At 36.4% G+C, this 18193-nt stretch overlaps 1 protein-coding gene across 1 annotated transcript in view; it reads left to right on the top strand.

Annotated features, from left to right (window-relative positions):
- The window catches only part of LOC131942886 (myophilin-like), a 58106-nt gene extending 43003 nt beyond the window's left edge, over positions 1 to 15103 (top strand). Inside the window, exons 2-8 of the mRNA XM_059302851.1 lie at positions 2690 to 2796; positions 8053 to 8109; positions 8559 to 8636; positions 9356 to 9432; positions 11036 to 11246; positions 11977 to 12169; positions 12867 to 15103. Of these exons, the coding sequence (XP_059158834.1) occupies positions 8059 to 8109; positions 8559 to 8636; positions 9356 to 9432; positions 11036 to 11246; positions 11977 to 12169; positions 12867 to 12892 (636 nt within the window). The 5' untranslated portion in view covers positions 2690 to 2796; positions 8053 to 8058 and the 3' untranslated portion in view covers positions 12893 to 15103. The remainder of the gene's footprint in view (positions 1 to 2689; positions 2797 to 8052; positions 8110 to 8558; positions 8637 to 9355; positions 9433 to 11035; positions 11247 to 11976; positions 12170 to 12866) is intronic.
- Positions 15104 to 18193: the final 3090 nt, after the last annotated feature.

The raw sequence follows: 18193 nt of genomic DNA on the forward strand, positions 1-18193 counted from the left end.
CCGACCCCCCGCCCCTCCTCCGGAAATTTCAAGAAAAAAGAAAAAAAGTATGGAAGAAACACTGACTAGGATATTGAATAAAAAAACCTCTTGAACACATTTCACAACCTTTACTTACAGCGTGTTGTAAAAAAAAAAATAAGAGTCGAGCGTGGGAATCCGTCACATTTTCTGCGTCCCGTGTTAGGTGTCCGGAATTGTGTATCAGGTTAATTATGTTCGTGTTGCCTCACGGCGGAACACACGTCTTAATGTCTGATATGGTCACGTTCCATCGAACTAGATTCCTAACGTCTGATACGATTCTACTAGACACGTCCTAGCAGTGGCGTAGCCAGGATCGTCTCAAGGGGGGGGTCCAATTTTTACCCGGGGACAAACTTTCGATTTGCACCCCCCCCCCCTCAAACTTTCGATTTGCACCCCCCCCCCTCAAACTTTCGATTTGCACCCCCCCCCCCTCAAACTTTCGATTTGCACCCCCCCCCCCCTCAAACTTTCGATTTGCACCCCCCCCCCTCAAACTTTCGATTTGCACCCCCCCCCCCCTCATACTTTTTCTATATACCGAGGGGTCTATGGGGGGGGGTTATGACCCCCCCTAACCCCCCCCTGCCTACGCCACTGCGTCCTAGACACTGGCATAGAGCCAGTTTGGACAATGCTACAATACTTTACTGAGGTCAAATCGACTGTTGGGTGGGGAGGGGGGGGGGGGTTGTCGGCAAAACTTGTAGCTCAGTTTTGACATAATTCTGTTTTTATAACTTTTTAGATAACAATGCAAGAATATATAATTTTACTGAAATTAAATATTGCATTAGTCATTAATAAAATATTTTATCGAATAACGAAAGTTTTATAAACATATTTTTAAATTAAAATGAGAAAATAAAGCTAACTGTATTTAGATATTATTTTAAATCCTATTGTAAGCCTTCGTCACTCTAATATTTTAAAGAGATTTCAGCGTTGGAGAGGCAGACATGAACAGTGCCAGCCACTATTGTGTTGAGTAATTTTTTCTCTCCCCTCCCCCCCCCCCCCACCACCAAGTGAATTTAGGTCAGGATATTCCCAGTGGTTTGTTTACCCAGCATTAGCGAGTTTATTGACTCGTGTTGATACAAGGACTGCGGGCCAGTTGTGGCCTGCACACGGAATGTCGTGAGGAGGGCTTGTATCAATGTGGGGGTTGGGTGGATGGGGGGGGGGTCCATAACTGACTTCACACACACCTAGAAATAGAGAGTGAAGGGTTTCAACTGGTGCTGATGCGAGTAAGTTGTAATGGGTAGGGGTATTTGTGTTGAGGGAATACATTTTATACTTTTTAAATATTAAAATGATAACCGACAACAAACCTTTGCTGTAATTATTGTTATTTGATGGATAGAAAAAGGGAAAGGGGTGGATTTGGAATTTACTGTGGCGTCGTTTTTATCGATATTCGGCAATTGGTGATGATACTTATTACATGAAGCAAAAACTTGACTCAATAGATTGTACAATAATCTTTTTGTTAACTTTATAGAAACAAATGTGTTTGTAAACAAATAAAGTAAAGCGATTTTTGTTGAGTGCTAATATGTTCCCCTTCATTAAAAAAAAAAACAAGTTGTGATCTCATCTAGATCTATCCCCTCCCCCTTTATAAAGAGATAGCCTGGTTAAGGATTCTACTTTATGAAAACGTATCCTTAACCTCAGCCATAGACGAATAATAAGTTCTCTGGCACTGCAATAGGCTACATAATAGTAAAGATGTTGTTTTTTTTTCCGCGGAGATCGCTGTTAATAATTATTGGTAGTTGAAAAATAACAAAGTCGACCACCCCTAAATAAAAATCTGAACGTAAACATAAATAAAATCAGCTGTAGGCCATTGAAAACTCTCGTTAAAAACACGTTTGCTCCCCTATTCTCGCGCCTGCGATATCAGCTAATGTCATCTTAGTTCAAAATTCCCTATCCCTAAGTCCCCGGCCTCTCTCACCTGACGACAACAAGCCATCACAGATGGTAGCGGATAACACGTAGATACGCTGAGATCCACACAGATACGCGGACATCCGCGCAGATAAACGTCCAAGTCCTCAGATAGACGGGCTAAGCGTGTCCCCTCCTATCTCCTGACTGAATCTGTCGCGACAAAAAATAATTTAAAATTGGAGGCTCGATGCGACACGAACTGTGTAAATATTGACAGAAAACGGGAATAGTTGTAACAACTGAAGATGAGACGGTTTTTTTTTAAGTGACGGTCGAAGTTTGGCTGGTTGATATTTTTATAACGGTTAAAGTTTGGCTGGGTGACTTTCTTGAAACGCTAGTTGTGAAGTCCTTGTCTTATGCTGGATGTACTCAAGATCCCCCCCCCCTCCCCGTTCAATCCATATCTTCCCCTACCCCCACCACATTAATACTTTATCCGCCAACTGTTATTTACGGTATTATAATTCTAATTAGTCGACCAGTTTAACGAAATGTAGTAATATAGAAGTAATAAACCATTATAACAAAGATTGTTGTTTTTTTCTATCTCTAGAATGCACTGCCTTCAATTTACTTTGCTTCTTACGATATCCTATTCTTCTTGTTACAAACATGTTATTTTTTTTAACCATGCAGAAATTTTTAAACTATTTGTAGGCTACATAAGGTTATATCTTTAAATGTTACATTTCAGGCGAAAAAAAAAAATATTTGCCGTTGATAAAACAAGAGTCGGCTATAGTGGGAGACATACCTGTCACCTGTAGAGGACAGACGTAAGCCTGCTGTAACATCCGACAGGTAAAAATAAAGTAGCTAATTAAGTTTGTAATTAAAATAAAGTTCACATTCTGTAGGTTGTGGTAAGGGAATTTTAATGTAAAAGAAAAAACAAGTGAATCGTCTCTGTCAAGTCCTTCCAACACTTTTTTGTTTGTTTAAATGTTATAACAAGCAGAGGCATGAAACATTTGACTTAAATATTCAACAAACACGGGAAAAAAATAAACAATTCCCATCTATATTCAACAAACATTGAAAAAATAAACAATTCACATCTATATTCAACAAACATTAAAAAAATAAACAATTCACATCTATATTCAACAAACATTCAAAAAATAAACAATTCACATCTATATTAACAAACATTGAAAAAATAAACAATTCGCATCTATATTCAACAAACATTGAAAAAATAAACAATTCACATATATATTCAACAAACATTAAAAAAATAAACAATTCACATCTATATTCAACAAACATTCAAAAAATGAACAATTCACATCTATATTCAACAAACATTCAAAAAATAAACAATTCACATCTATATTCAACAAACATTCAAAAAATAAACAATTCACATCTATATTCAACAAACATTCAAAAAACTCTGTCAATCCATACACACTGGATTTCTTTCAGACGTATTTCTAGGAGAGAGAGAGAGGGGGGGGGGGATACTTGAATTTAAAAATTCCACCTTTGTGTGGGGCGAGGGGGGGGGGGGGTTCACGAGTTAAATTATGTATTTTTAATTTTTCTAATTACATTTTTTTTCCTACCTCGTCTGAGATGCCTCATAAACCCTGCATACAAACACGTCACACACGAACCATTACCCAGTCATCCACTAAGCCAAATATCTATTGAACATAAATCATTAACAGCTCGGACCAAACACCAGGTTGACATTCAACCAAACAATTAACTTAATTACCGTGTCTCATTATGTTAATTATTTACACATTCTGGTCATGCAAACGCCGAAATCATTTCTTGTAATCATCACAAAGTTTGTGAATAGCTCCAAAACAACCACTTTCAACCACATAATTCTACGTATAGATCATATTTTAAAATGTCTATAAATGATAGGCCTATATTTGGACATTTAAAAATGAACTAGGCCGTCGTTGTTTTCATGTTGTTTTTTTTTTTTCTACATAAAAATCTCTAAACAAACATCCCTTTCTCCTGAGAAAGTCACGGTATTTTTGTGTCATGCTTATTTTAGATCGGGGTTTTCCGTCTAGCTAACTAAACAAAGTGTGCCTTGATTTGATTTTACTTGCTGCCCCCCCCCCCCCAATTAGGAAAGGTCGAGGGCGATTTTTACCAGGCACTATCGCTTAACGGCATTTATGTTGTTGTCACACAATCAGTGGCGTAGCCAGGATCGTCTAATGGGGGGGGGGGGGGGGGGGGTCAATTTTTTTCCCCGCATTATAAATGTATATCAGAGGCGAAGCGTCCCTCCCCGGCCCCCGAGTACAAACTTTTGATTTGCACCCCCCTCTCAAACTTTTCATTTGCACCCCCCTCAAGACTTTCGATTTTGTACCCCCCGCTCAACCTTTATGTATCTACCGAGGGGTCTATAGGGGGGGGGGGGGTTCTGACCCCCCCTAACCCTCCTGCCTACGCCACTGCACTCAATTGATGTTGAAAACAGTTACATAAGCCTGTAAGGTTAAGTTACAGTATTTTACCTTCGACGTTGGATAATTAAGTAACGTAGCTCAAAATGAGCTTTTTAAAAATAAAAATTCCTACCGCGTTCGACGCCCCCCCCCCCTTCTTAGGTTGGCGCCCAGGGGCGGCCGCCCCATCCGCCCTCCCCTAGCTACGCCTCTGGAATCAGGTAATGTTTAATGTGACGCAAACTACCAACTCTTAACACCAACACTCGTGTGATCTACATGAACACACGCCCTTGTGTTTCCTGTGCTAGTGCGCATGTCTAGACCAGGGCTATTCTTGACCAGACAGCACGCGTCGTTGTTTAGATTGTCCAGTGTAAGACATTCGTCCAACTTGCCGAGTTTGTTGTCTTATATGGGCCTGTTTGAACGGTGTCATGGAAGGAATGTCCAGTTCTCGGTCCAGTTTAAAAAAAACGTCCGACATTGGACAAATACAAAGACTGAAGCTCATACATGAGGGTCTGACAGATATTGGTCGGAACATTAACATGCGTTATTTTATATGTAATGGATGGATGTGTGTGTTTAGTATAAAAAAATAAAGGATCTTTTTCCAGATGAGCCCCGCCAAAAAAATGTAACCCACCGCCACACAAAAAAAAGATTAGAACAAAAGAGGATATGAAACTTTTATTTGTAGCTTTTAACCCTAACCCTTATCCTAACCTTAAACCTAATCTTAACTCTAATCCTAACCTTAACTCTAATGCTAGAGGTGTTTTATGGCGTGTATATATTCAAAGGTGTAGACATCAGAATGTAGCTGGCATTAAAAAGGTGGGACTCAACATTTTGCATTAGTGGCTGGACTTATCTGGATAAGATCCAAAACAACTATAAAACTTTAGTTTGTATACTATATGCAGTGTTAATACATCAATCATCATGTTTTTTCTTGGGGATTTTCAGAAGCACTGGGGGAAATTCATGGCCCATTATGTGATCAACATAATGATTAATGTGGGCCATATGCAAGCATAATATTAAGTCGAGGGACATAGGCAAAATTTAGGGGCCTGAGCAATGTTCCCTCTAAGATGCGCGGGTCTGAGCATGCCGCGCTATTATTTTATAAAAGAAATAGGCCTGTATCCTAATACTTATATCAGACTTATCGAACAGCGTGCACACTAAATACACGCTGCACACTAGCATTTAATTTTTGTCTTTATAGGGAACGTTGGGCCGATATATGCAGGTTTAACGACTTATATTAGGGTGCAAAAGATCCATACTTTGAAAAAAAAAGCATAAATTAATAATTTAACATGTATGCATAAAAAGGCTTTACTTTAAGAGTTGATTATAGAGCTCTAACACACTTCACAGACGTAGAGCTAGTTATTCAGTCTTACAACAAATCTACCAACGTATTGAATGAGCTAAATTTCAAACCGGTCATTTCCCCCACACAACGCCCGCGCGCTATGCACAGAATTCTGGGAGGAATGTTGACCACCCAATCCCTGAGCAACCCAGGAGCTGGATTATGACCCCATGTCCAAGCGTTATCCGTCAACAGGTTTGTTTACTGCTGGTCAGATAAGGCGGGGGTTTAATCAGGCTTCAGCGGTTCTCATGTTGTTAGTTGTGGAACAGCGACTAATGTAAGATGTGGGCCTGTGGCTCCCTTCTTGTGAGATGTTGTCCAGTGACTCTAATGTTGTGAAATGTGAGGCTCTGACTCTCATGTTGTGAAATAAGGGCCACTGACTCTCATGTAGTGAGATGAGTATTTGGCCAGTGACTCTCAAGTTGATACATGTTGTCCAGTAAATTAGGTTGTTAGATGTGGGCCAGTGACTCATAACATGTTTGCCACTGACTCTCTTGTTGTTAGATGAGTACAGAGTTTCTTCTAGGCATCTCTTCGGTTGGGGGGGGGGGGGGGGAGGGGAAGTTTACCGCCCCCCGAACAAAATGGAATTTATATAGAAAATACGTTTCAACAGTGTCCGCCCCCCCCCCCCCCCCGGAGAAAAAAGTCTGGAAGAAACACTGGATGAGTATTTGGCCAGTGACTCTCATATTATTAGATGTGGACGAGTGACTCTTATGTTGTGGGATGTAGTCCAGTTGCTCTCATATTCTGTTAGATGAGTACAGAGTTACTTCCAGGCATCTCTTCGGGGGTGGGGGGAAGTCTACCGCCCCACGAACAAAATGGAATTTATATAGAAAATATATACTTTTAACAGTGTCCGCCCCCCCCCCCCCCACATTTTTTTAATATGTTGGCCAGTGACTCTCATCTTAGATGCGTATTGAGCCACTGACTCTCATGTTAGATTTTGTCCAGTGACTCTGATGTTGGTGTCGGTGACCAGTGACTCTCATACTGTGAAATGTTGGCCAGTGACTCTCATGTTGTTAGATATTGACCAGTGATTCTCATGTTGTTAGAAGTACCGTGAACCGTTATCTACCGCATACAAGAATGTACCCTCCGCCAACGGATCTCTCGTTGATGCGGTCGACCAGTGGCTAATGACCTTGATGATAAGGCAGCTCACTGTGAGGAAAAGGGAAGATAACTCCAGCAGGCCTCGAGGACAAGGGCAGATAACTCCGATAAACGACTTCCGCAGTGGTGGGGGTTATGGCAGCCTGAACGTGGCCAACGCTGGGTGTAGGGGTATGGCCACTCATGGCCCTGTGTGTGTGGGGTGGGGGGGGGGGGCGCTACAGACATGTATCAGATAGATCTAGAAGATATTGGGGGGGGATATCTACCAAATAGAAAGCGTGGGAGTCGTGTACAGCAGACACGTAGCAAATAGAAAACGAGTGTGGCTAAAACCAAGTTGAAGAAATTAACGGGGGGGGGGGGGGGGTGGTAATACAAAGATAAGCCCGATATTCAATATTCATTAAATGGTCTTTTCTTGTTTATATGCTATACTACGGTCTAAAGTCTAAAATTTTAAAATTTGTCTACATGCCCTAAATTCATAGTTGTCTAAAAATAAAGATGCCGTGTTAAGTTTTTAAGACTCCAAATTTCTTTATCTTCTCGGTTCTCCGCTGGGGCGATCTGACTTGTACAGACTTTCTTAACCCGCTCCACCCACACGTCTCTCCCATAAATCTACCCATGGACCCTTTCACCCTGTAACTCTACCCATGGACCCACTCCCCCTGTAACTCTACCCATGGACCCTCCCACCCTGTAACTCTACCAGCGTGTATCACGGCTCACACTTCCAGCCTGTCCCAAGTTCACGTGCTTAACAAGTGCTCACTGGCCCGCCTACAAAACACTCCCAGATGTGCCGCGTCTGTCTTTAAAGTACAATTTCTAACGTCCTTGTAATTTTCGCTTACTATATCATATACACAGAGTTTCTTCCAGGCATCTCTTCGGACAGGCTCCGCCCCCCCACCCCCCTCCCCCCCCTCCCCCCCGAACGAAATGGAATTTATATAGAAAACATACTTTTACCAGTGTCCCCCCCCCCCCAGAGAGTTGTCCCCCCCCCTCCCCACGAAAATATGTTGGTGGTTATAAGTGGTTTTTAAAAAGAGTTAATGATGATCAGTTAAATTAATGTCCTTGATTTTCTTGCAGTTGGTCATGGCTACAAGGCCTAGGGGATACGGACTTACAGGGGAGATAAGCAGAAAGGTAAGTATTTATGAGTATGACACGATTACCTTCCTTATTATCATAATTTTTATTATGTAATTTATATATATATATTTAATGTGTGTGTATTTTTAATAACAATTTTTGCTAAGAAAAATCTTTTTTTTTCTATAACATTTAAAATTCTAAACATCACGAGCCTACTTAAGCCCATAGCTGTAATTTATGTAAAACATTTTTTTTTTATTTGGGGTTACATGGGGGTTAGCAAAACACCACTCTCTGCCACTGTCTAGTCATCATGGGGCTCCATAGAAGGGGAGTTTCAATACCCCTGACAGTGGTTAGCACAAGTCTAGTCATTCTACCCCTAGTGTTTCCCTTCTGAGCTGGTGCGACCTGAGATAAATGATTGATTGATGTTTTCTCCCATAGATAACCAGCAAGTATGATGTAGGTTGATATATGATTGATGTTTTCTCCTGTAGATAGCCAGCAAGTATGATGTAGGGCTGGAACAGGAGGCCAGACTGTGGATGGAGGCAGTGTTAGGGGAACCTCTTGCAGTAAGTTTTTGTGTACCCAGCATTCTAGTACTAACATAACAATTGTTATTTTATGTAATAGTTATGTGAACCCCACGTAGTAGGACATTTTTAAAATGCCTTCTGGTACTAACATAACAATTGTATTTTATGTATTAGTAATATGTGAACCCCTCGCAGCAAGACATTTTTCAATCTGCCTTCTGGTAATAACATAACGATTAGTAAAGTAAACTTCCTTTTTTTAAACCTGATGGTCCACGATTGTTTCTGATTTATTAGTTAGGTAAACCCCTCTCTGTAGGCCATTTTTGTACAGAAAAAAAAATTATTTTTGACACCTTTCATTACATCAGGGATATAAACAAAACAATTGTTTTGACACAGAATTCTTGTTTTTGACATGAGAATCCAGTTAAGTTAGACATTTTTTTTTCTCAATTTAGATCTATATACACAATTTGACATACACTTTTCCAAAAATAATTGGTAAATGATTTTTTTTTAAAGGGTTTTTAAAAAAATATGTTTATCTTAATTGGTTTTGCTAATTTGTCACATTACTGTGTAATTACCCCATTACTCTATGAAATATCCCCATTACTTTTACATAATCGCCCCATTATTGTATGTAATTTCCCCATTACTCTATGTAATTTCCCCTTTATTCTATGTCATTGTCCCATTACTCTGTATCAATGCTCCTAATTGACTAGCTGTTATCTCCCATGTCATGACAGCCAGATGAAGACAGCAGTGTACCATTAGGGATGGACAAGTTCCAGGCCGTGTTGAAGGATGGTGTCACTTTATGCAAGTAGGTTGGGTACATCGGTTAAAGTTTTACATTTAAATATTTTTATTTTTTTTAAGTTTTGTAATCCCAAATAAGGATGGTGTCATTTTATGCAAGTAGGTTCCTTACATCGGCTAAAGGTTTACATTTTAAAAAAATTTATTTTTTTTAAAGTTTTGTAATCCCAAAATAAGGATGGTGTCATTTTATGCAAGTAGGTTGGGTACATTGTCTAAAGTTTTTTTAAATTTATTTTTTTAAAGGTTTTGTAATCCCAAATAAGGATGGTGTCATTTTATGCAAGTAGGTTGGGTACATTGTCTAAAGTTTTTTTAAATTTATTTTTTTAAAGGTTTTGTAATCCCAAATAAGGATGGTGTCATTTTATGCTAGTAGGTTGGGTACATTGGCTAAAGATTTTAAAAATTTTTTTTTTTAAAGGTTTATAATCCCAAATAAGGATGGTGTCATTTTATGCTAGTAGGTTGGGTACATTGGCTAAAGATTTACATTTTAAAATTTTATATTTTTAAAGGTTTTGTAATCCCAAATAAGGATGGTGTCATTTTATGCTAGTAGGTTGGGTACATTGGCTTAAGATTTACATTTTAAAAAGTTTTTTTTTTTAAAGGTTTTGTAATCTTAAATAAGGATGGTGTGGTCGAATGGTAGAACATTAGTCAGCTACCCTGAAGGTTTTAAGTTTGGATCTTGGTTTGGACTCTTTGACTGCATGACGTCCCTGAGTCCACTCAGCTTTACGGAAAGAAACGCAGCACTATTCCCTACATATTCCAAGATCCAATACTTCTGCCCCATGTGGGCAAAAAAGCAAGGAAAAATAATATTCATATGTCTTTAAATAATCTTTTTAATCAGGTCTAGTTTTTCACAGTTCACTTAAAGTAGAATTCATTTTCATCTTTCAGCACTGGTAATAAACTAATATGTTCAGCTGTATGCCTTGCCACTATTAGGTTAGCCTGTTGTTCTCCTGGGACATAAGCCACTGACATGAGCTTTCCAGGCATCTTTGTCAGTGTTTCTTCCAGACTTTTTTCTCCGGGGGGGGGGGGGGGGGCGGACACTGTTAAAAGTATATATTTTCTATATAAATTATATAAATTTCGTTCGGGGGGGGGGGGGGGGGGGGGGGTAAAACTTTTTTGGAGAGATGCCTGGAAGAAATGGAAGAAACTCTGATCTCTGTTCTGTGCTAGTCTCTCCAACTGTCCCCAGGTGTATTCAATCTTCTTGGTGTCTTCTCCCAGGTCCACTCTCAGGTCTTTCTTGCTGTGCTTCTCTTCCTTTCGCCCTATGGATTCCAGGTGAGGGCCTGTCTGGTTATGCTGGATACATGCTTCCTAAGTGTATGGCCAATCCATCTCCATTTTCTCTGGAGGATCTATTCTTCATCTGGCAGTTGATTTGTTCATTGCCCTTGTACCTCATTTCCGATGGTTTTAGGCCATCAAATTTGCTTGACACTGTTGCTCTCCCCAAAATGTCATTGTTACATGTTACTGCTCTTAGATATCTTTTGGACAGCATTGTGGTCAGTCAACTGACCTCTTGACCAAGTCCTCACTTTTTCCTGTTTAAATTATTTAATTATATTTTCCAGACTAATCAACAAGATCAAACCAGGGTCAATGACCAAAAAAGTAAACACGTCCAAGAAAATGCCTTTCCTACAGATGGAGAATGTCAGCAACTTCCTTGAAGCGTGTGAAAAATTAGGCGTGTCCAAAACTGACCTGTTTCAAACTGTAGATCTGTATGATAAAATGAATATGGTCCAAGTAGTCAATTGTATCTTTGCTCTGGGTAGAAAGGTCAGTTATGTGGAATTTTTTCTTACCAATAGTACACCACCATTTTATTCATAAGTTTTTTTTAATCCATTTTTTTTTATTTCTTCAATTAATTTTTCAGCTACATTGATGTGAACTTTTAAGTTTTTAAAATATCAAAATACAATTATTTTAATTTAAAGTAAAATATCTTTCAAAATTGATGGCCTCTACAACTAATTGAAATCTTTCGTTCAGTAAACATCAAATATAATAAAATAATTTAAACATTTAATTAATATCTTGAATGTTTTAAATCAAATTAAAACAAAATTATTTTTGGAGGTAATATAACGCTTAGCCCTGATGGCTTTTAAATTAACAGAAAATCAGTTTTTGTATAACTACACTAGTATTGTATGGCAAGTGCAAAAATATTAAATCAGGTACCCAGTATAGCTGGATATGTTTGAGTCAAAAAAGATAATAATCATAGAGATTAGCAGTCATATTTTCTCATAGAAACAATGAATATTACATTGCAACTTTGATGATATTCAAAGCAGCCATTATGAAAAGGCCTTACAACTACTGGGTAGACTTGAAACAAAACCGTTCTTGACATTGTGATCACTACCGTAATCCTTCTGATCTTCTTTTCATGAACAGTCACGATGCCAATAATAAGAAATTTAGAAAAAAAATTCTGTAAATGTTTGATTAAACTGCAAGAACTTGAATATTTCTAACATTTTGATAAATAATTTCCCAGGCACAAAAAGTGGGTTATGACGGCCCAGCATTAGGAGCCAAAGAGGCAGAACAGAACCCCCGTAACTTCAGCCCCGAGACACTGAACGCTGGTCAGTCTGTCATTGGGCTTCAGATGGGCTCAAACAAAGGGGCTTCACAGGCAGGCATGAGCTTTGGCAGGTCCAGGAGTATAAACGAGCATGGGATAAATGGTAAAGGTTAACTCAAGCATGGAAGATGTAGACATGTGTTATTTATGGAAATTTGGATGATTTTGATTCTTTTAATGAAGTAACTTATTTTAGAGTGGAAATGTATGTTTTAAAATATTTTGGACTAAATATAAAAAAAAAAGTGAAAATTCTGTGAAACTAAAAATGGGAATCAAATTTTAAAAATCAAATCTGTGTTTAAAAATATATTTACAAAAAATAATTCTAATGGTTTATGTTTTTAAAAAAAGTATTAAATTGTAACTACTTAAATTATAGAGGATGAATGAGAATTGTGTAACATATATATCTGATCTAGTTATTTACTTGGATTATTAGTTTTAGATGAATACAGTTTTTCTTTTTTTTTTTTTTAGAATAATTAAATTACATGCTCTTACAATGTTAGTTTTGTTACATAATGGTGAAAAAAAAAACAGCTGTTTAAAAAATTGACTGGCTTCTTTATCTGCCCTGCATGACTGGGATAAATCTAAATTGTCATTTAGTTCTGTCAAGGAAATCTGAAGTCCATAATTGAGTTGGCCCAATTTATTCTGCGGACCAAGTTTGATCTAATTAAAAAAATGACCCGCTTAATTCATCTAATACTAGACAGTTAAACCATTGTTTAAATAACTTTTGTATATACACATGATTTATGGAGCTAATTGTTGATACCTTAATTCTTCCTCAGATCAACCTGAAAATAATGTTGATTAGAATCTTAAATAATTTTAATATCAGATTAGTGAAAAATAGAGAACATGTTGTAATAAGTATTAATTTTTTTAAATGTAGAGCTAATAATAAACAGTTTAAGAAACTGATGTTATTTATCAAAAGAAGTGCAACAAATTTCTAGTGCATAAATTAATATCTAAACTTAGTTAAACATATTTTTTAGAAAATTATTTAAAAGCATTTATTACAAGTAACATTTGTTATTAATTTTCTATAAACTAGGACTTTTTTTTTAAAGAATTAAACCCACAAAGTACATTTTTAATAATAATAATAAAAGTAGCCATTTTATTTCTAGAGAATAATCATAGTTTAATTACTATAAGTAATTAATCATTACCATCACAATACATCTTTGTGTATATTACCTTTGTTTGCGACCCATCTAAATAAATATTAAAGCCTCTACCAGTTTGAATTAGAACATACACAAATCTCTTCCTAGTTTTTATTTTACCCAGCATGGCAACATACTTTTGGGCAGCTTATTAAACACGCAGAATATCATTGCTTTACCTGCTAATTTTTTTTCTTTTCTTCTTGTATATCATTGAATGCCTATTTTATTATATTTCTATTAATAACCTGTATAGGAAATTTTAAAAAATAACAAGAATTTGTATGAAATAAGACTACATTTTTTTTATTCACAGATATTCACATTTCTCATACCCCCAGCATTATTTGTTAATCACACATTTGTTTATTGAAATGTTATTTTTATTTATTCTTGAGATGACACATTATTTTTTGCTTCATTGTATGACAACATTTACAGCCAATTAGCATCTTGCTGCCCGCACAGTGTTGGATATGGGAGACGAGAGGTTCTGTTTAACAGTTTTTTGTGTGATTGTAATGTTGTCCGATGATTAATGGATGGTTATTGCACTGATATGGGACATGTGACAGATAACAGAAGACAGTGCTGTTTCATCCAGAACTTACATAGTTATTAGTTTAGTCCATCAAATTGAAAGAAAAAACAAGTATTATTAAAAACTTTATGAAATGTACAGAAAATATGAAGAATTTGCAAGTCAAATTTATTTGGTGTATTTATTTCCTAAGGTGTATGTTGATGTTTTAAAACAAGATTTTCATTATTTGACTAATACATTTAAACTTTTTTTTTTCATTTTTTTTTATTTCAAATCAAAAACAGAAATTTAATGTTCAAAAATTTAGATTTTAGTTTTAAATTATTTTTTAACTGTCGAGAATGTCATTAAAATATATCTTGTAAACTATTGACCGACTAAAAGGGTATCTCTGCATGTATGTACATCTTACATTGTGTGAAATATACAGAACTGGGTGACCAAATATCTGTTATAACATAATGTACTAGTTCTGTTTCATTCTTATTATAAGTAGCATAAACATAGAACATATGAAGTGGAAATTTTGATGACAGTTTAATTCACCACCTGGAAGTTTAAAATGAAAGCAGTTTCAAGCCATTTCAGACGAGCATAGAATCTTTAACCTGGAGTACATTGCCCTCTCAGCTGTTTGCATCATTTGAGGAAAAAGCTGGTTACTGTATGCTGGTGTACTACTGACTTTTAACAGAAGGAAGCTGTTAGCCACTCAATATAGAAATTAAGTGGGGGCTTTGTTTCAGGGTTAAGGGGCGTAAACAGCCCAGAGATCATTGTCTTTACTCCATCAAAATGTGAGGCAAGAGTTATCTCCCTGCAGACTTAGACTACATGGAGATGACAAGAAAATATATTACAACTTAATAACATTAAAGCCAACGCTACTTAAAATAATCTACTCTGTAATTTCGTTTGTGAGAAGATTTAACTACTTATCAGCGTAATATATATTTCATGTTTGTTAACAAATTCTGTAGTTATTTAGAAAATGAGAGTCCGTTGTCTTTTCACTATACAACTTTTTACTAATTATTGGGCTTATAGATATTTATTTTAGATAAGTAACTTAAAATTGTTAATTCACATTACTTTAATGCTTGCAGTATTAGAAATATAGCTGCATTATATTTTTTTTTCTTTAGTAGAACTTTAGAACATTTTTTTTGCTGACAAATTATTTGGGTTATATTTCATCATGGGCTTTTTTATACTAACCATTCAATAATTTTAGGGAAATCTTTTAGTTTAGGCTTCACTTCCTTTCTGCATAGCCCATGTAATCACACACCTAATTTTTGATGAACTGTGAAACAAGGTAAATTCCATTTCGACTTTTTAACAAACTTTTTTTTTTCAATTTTCTGTTCTAAACTTGTTTTAAAAAAATGTTATGTCGGTACATGGTCTTACCAGTTTAATACAATTATATATGAACTCTGTAGGGTGTTTTTAACCCTTTCCCCGGCAACATATTTGGTACCCTGTCCCCGGCAACTGGGTGGATCACACCCAAAGACTTTCTTATAGTAAATTCTTTTCTTTGTTCATTGTGGGGTGGGTAACAATACTGACACAGTTGAGGTATTCAGGGCACAGAGGCTATGGGGAACACAAGACATGTTGTTGTCAATGGGAGAGCTGTAATATGATACTAGTGGTTGATGGGATTCTCAAGCAAGAGTTAACCTGTGGGTGGACACATGTAGTGATTTATACTCTTTGCTTGAGCTCTGACTTGCAGTTACAGACAGAACTGTAGTTTAGAGTTACAATAGGTTAATCAAATGCATGGGTAAGATTGCTTGTGGGAGGACATATATAGTGATTTGTACTCTTTTAGGGAGCTCTGGAATGTAGATAGAGACATTCGAGCCTTTTAGAGTAACTTGACATTTACCTCATTAGGAGTACGAATGAAGACAAAAAGGCAAAACAACTTTGTAATGCTGCTTAAAAGTTAATACTGGGCAATTAATTGATCAAACTGGGAGTGGGGTGGGTGTTCTACAGGTTGTGACCCTGAGAGTAAGGTTTATAAATAGTCACAAACGTTATTGAGAACACAACAGAAACAAGTCTTGAACGCTTCTGTCTAAACTCAAGTGCTAATGATAAGGAATATATTTGCCAGTTTTAGTATAGCAGGTGAAAATGACTAACAAGTTTTGAGTCTGAACTATTAGTATCAGAAGTAGAAAATGAAGAATGACAGCCATCAGTATCAAGCAGCTCTGATGACGAGGTCTACCCAATATACTACATTTCAACTATCAATAATGTGTCAACAGTTAGCACTCATAATGAAATGAAACGGCTGGTGCAAAGTGAAGAAAGAGAAATATTTTCAGGAAAGACAAAGTAACAGTACACTAGACCACTGCCTGAAGTGCTAATTCCAGGAAATTTATAAACAGCCTGACCCTAAATATTTCTTCTGTGCATGAATACAAAAAATAATACAACCAATATTTGACTGCATTAGCAGGGATGGAGAGAAAGCAAGAGGAGACACTGGCACTCTGCAGAATAACAATTTAGTTGTATGTCAATTCAGTTCTGCTTATGGAAGTTTTTGAAGGCAGAATTTTCTATGAAGAAATTCAGCAACCTTCTGGGTCATATTCACTTTCACAACAATAACACTAACAATCCATCAGGCTCATGGTATATTTGCTTCCATTATGGTAGATATTCCATTCAAATTTAGAAAGGTGTTATGTTTCTGGAGAGATCATTACTAATTAGCAAGTGGTTGATTTTAGAGGTGGGAGTAGATTTATCCAATATACCAAGCAATTCCGATAAGTATGGAATTAAAATATTTTGGACCTGTAACTCATGTAACACCACTAAAAGGGTGTCCATATTTTATAAAAAAAAAAAAAAAAAACCAAAGTTCCCTGCCAGCAAAAGGAAATGTCCAGTTATTTTAATTTTATCTAACAACTGTGCTCTCTGAGGTGCCAATGATATTTTTGTTACTCAAATACCTTCAGATTGTTAATTTATAGTTAAACTTTGAAAATGTAACACAATGACTTAACCCACAATGAGTAAAAACAAATATTTAGAAGCCAGTTTATAAGTTATAAATATTTTTTCCATTCAAAATTGTGTACGGGTGTGTAGCACCCAGTTGCCAGGGACCGTATAAAAAAATTTCAAACCCTCATAAAAAAATTTTTTACGCATATTTTTATAATTTACAACCTCCAATGTGTTCATCCCAACCACCTTATAGATGGGAATGAGGCCCAGAAAAATTTATAAAACGAGACTCGAGATATGAGCAAAAATATAGCGACTTCGGGTCGATTACACCCAGTCGCCGGGGAAAGGGTTAATCATACAAGAAAAATTGGTTTTAATTGGGTTAATGCTGTAGTTACATGTGTAATCTTAGATCAGTCAGTCAAAGGAAGTGATAGTGTTTATTTAGAAAAAATACATCTCATTCATATTAGTATTTTAATACATACCTGAAAATGAAAATAGACTGCTTAGCTATATTGTAGAAAAATACCTTCACATTCGTTCACGTACTGTTTAACAAACTGTTGTAAAATGGGACCAAATGTATTTTATCTCAAGGGAAGTAATACATCAATGTTCTTGCATAGTTACGTCCCTTGGGTTATGTACTAACCAGAGAAATAAGTGACGGCGACACGACTTGTATGATATTGACTTGTCGCCTATATAGATCTATATGTATATGTTGAACCAAGACAAATATATGCATGATTTTAATCTTTTTTTAATAAACTTATGTGTGCTGTTATCACCTTTGTTTCAATTGTTTTTATATCCTTACAATATCATCATTATCTTCTTAACCAATTGCAATTATTAAAGACATATTTATATTAAAACATTACATCTTTTGACTTCGTTTTTAATGCACTCAACCCCCCCCCCCTCAACATATCAATGTTGTCACAAAAATTGTAGCCAGTTTATTGGCATCTTCAATCATGTGTCCAAAACGCTTTGAACGACCCCCCCCCCCCCCTTCGCTTCCACCAGCGGTTTAATGAAACTAAAGAGCAGTCATTTTTGTTTATATATATATATATATATATATATATATATATATATATATATATATATATATATATATATATATATATATATATATATATATATATATATTTATATATAAGGCATGACTAGCTACTAGTCACATTTCTTTAAACACATTACCCATACAACAGCGCATACAGCCTTTTGTTTTGCACTGACCCTTTAGCGTGTCCACTATAGGGCAATTATCACAAAACATATCTTTTTTAAAACTTCGGAATAAAAATATAAGAGTAAGTGCATGCCACTTTGTCACAACACGTGTTTATGTAAGGGGGGGGGGGGTGGTCGGTCAACCTCAATGTTGCTAAAC

Source organism: Physella acuta, unplaced genomic scaffold, assembly GCF_028476545.2.
Source record: "Physella acuta isolate Inbredline_101_S28 unplaced genomic scaffold, ASM2847654v3 ptg000431l, whole genome shotgun sequence".
Classification (NCBI taxonomy): Eukaryota; Metazoa; Mollusca; class Gastropoda; family Physidae; genus Physella; species Physella acuta.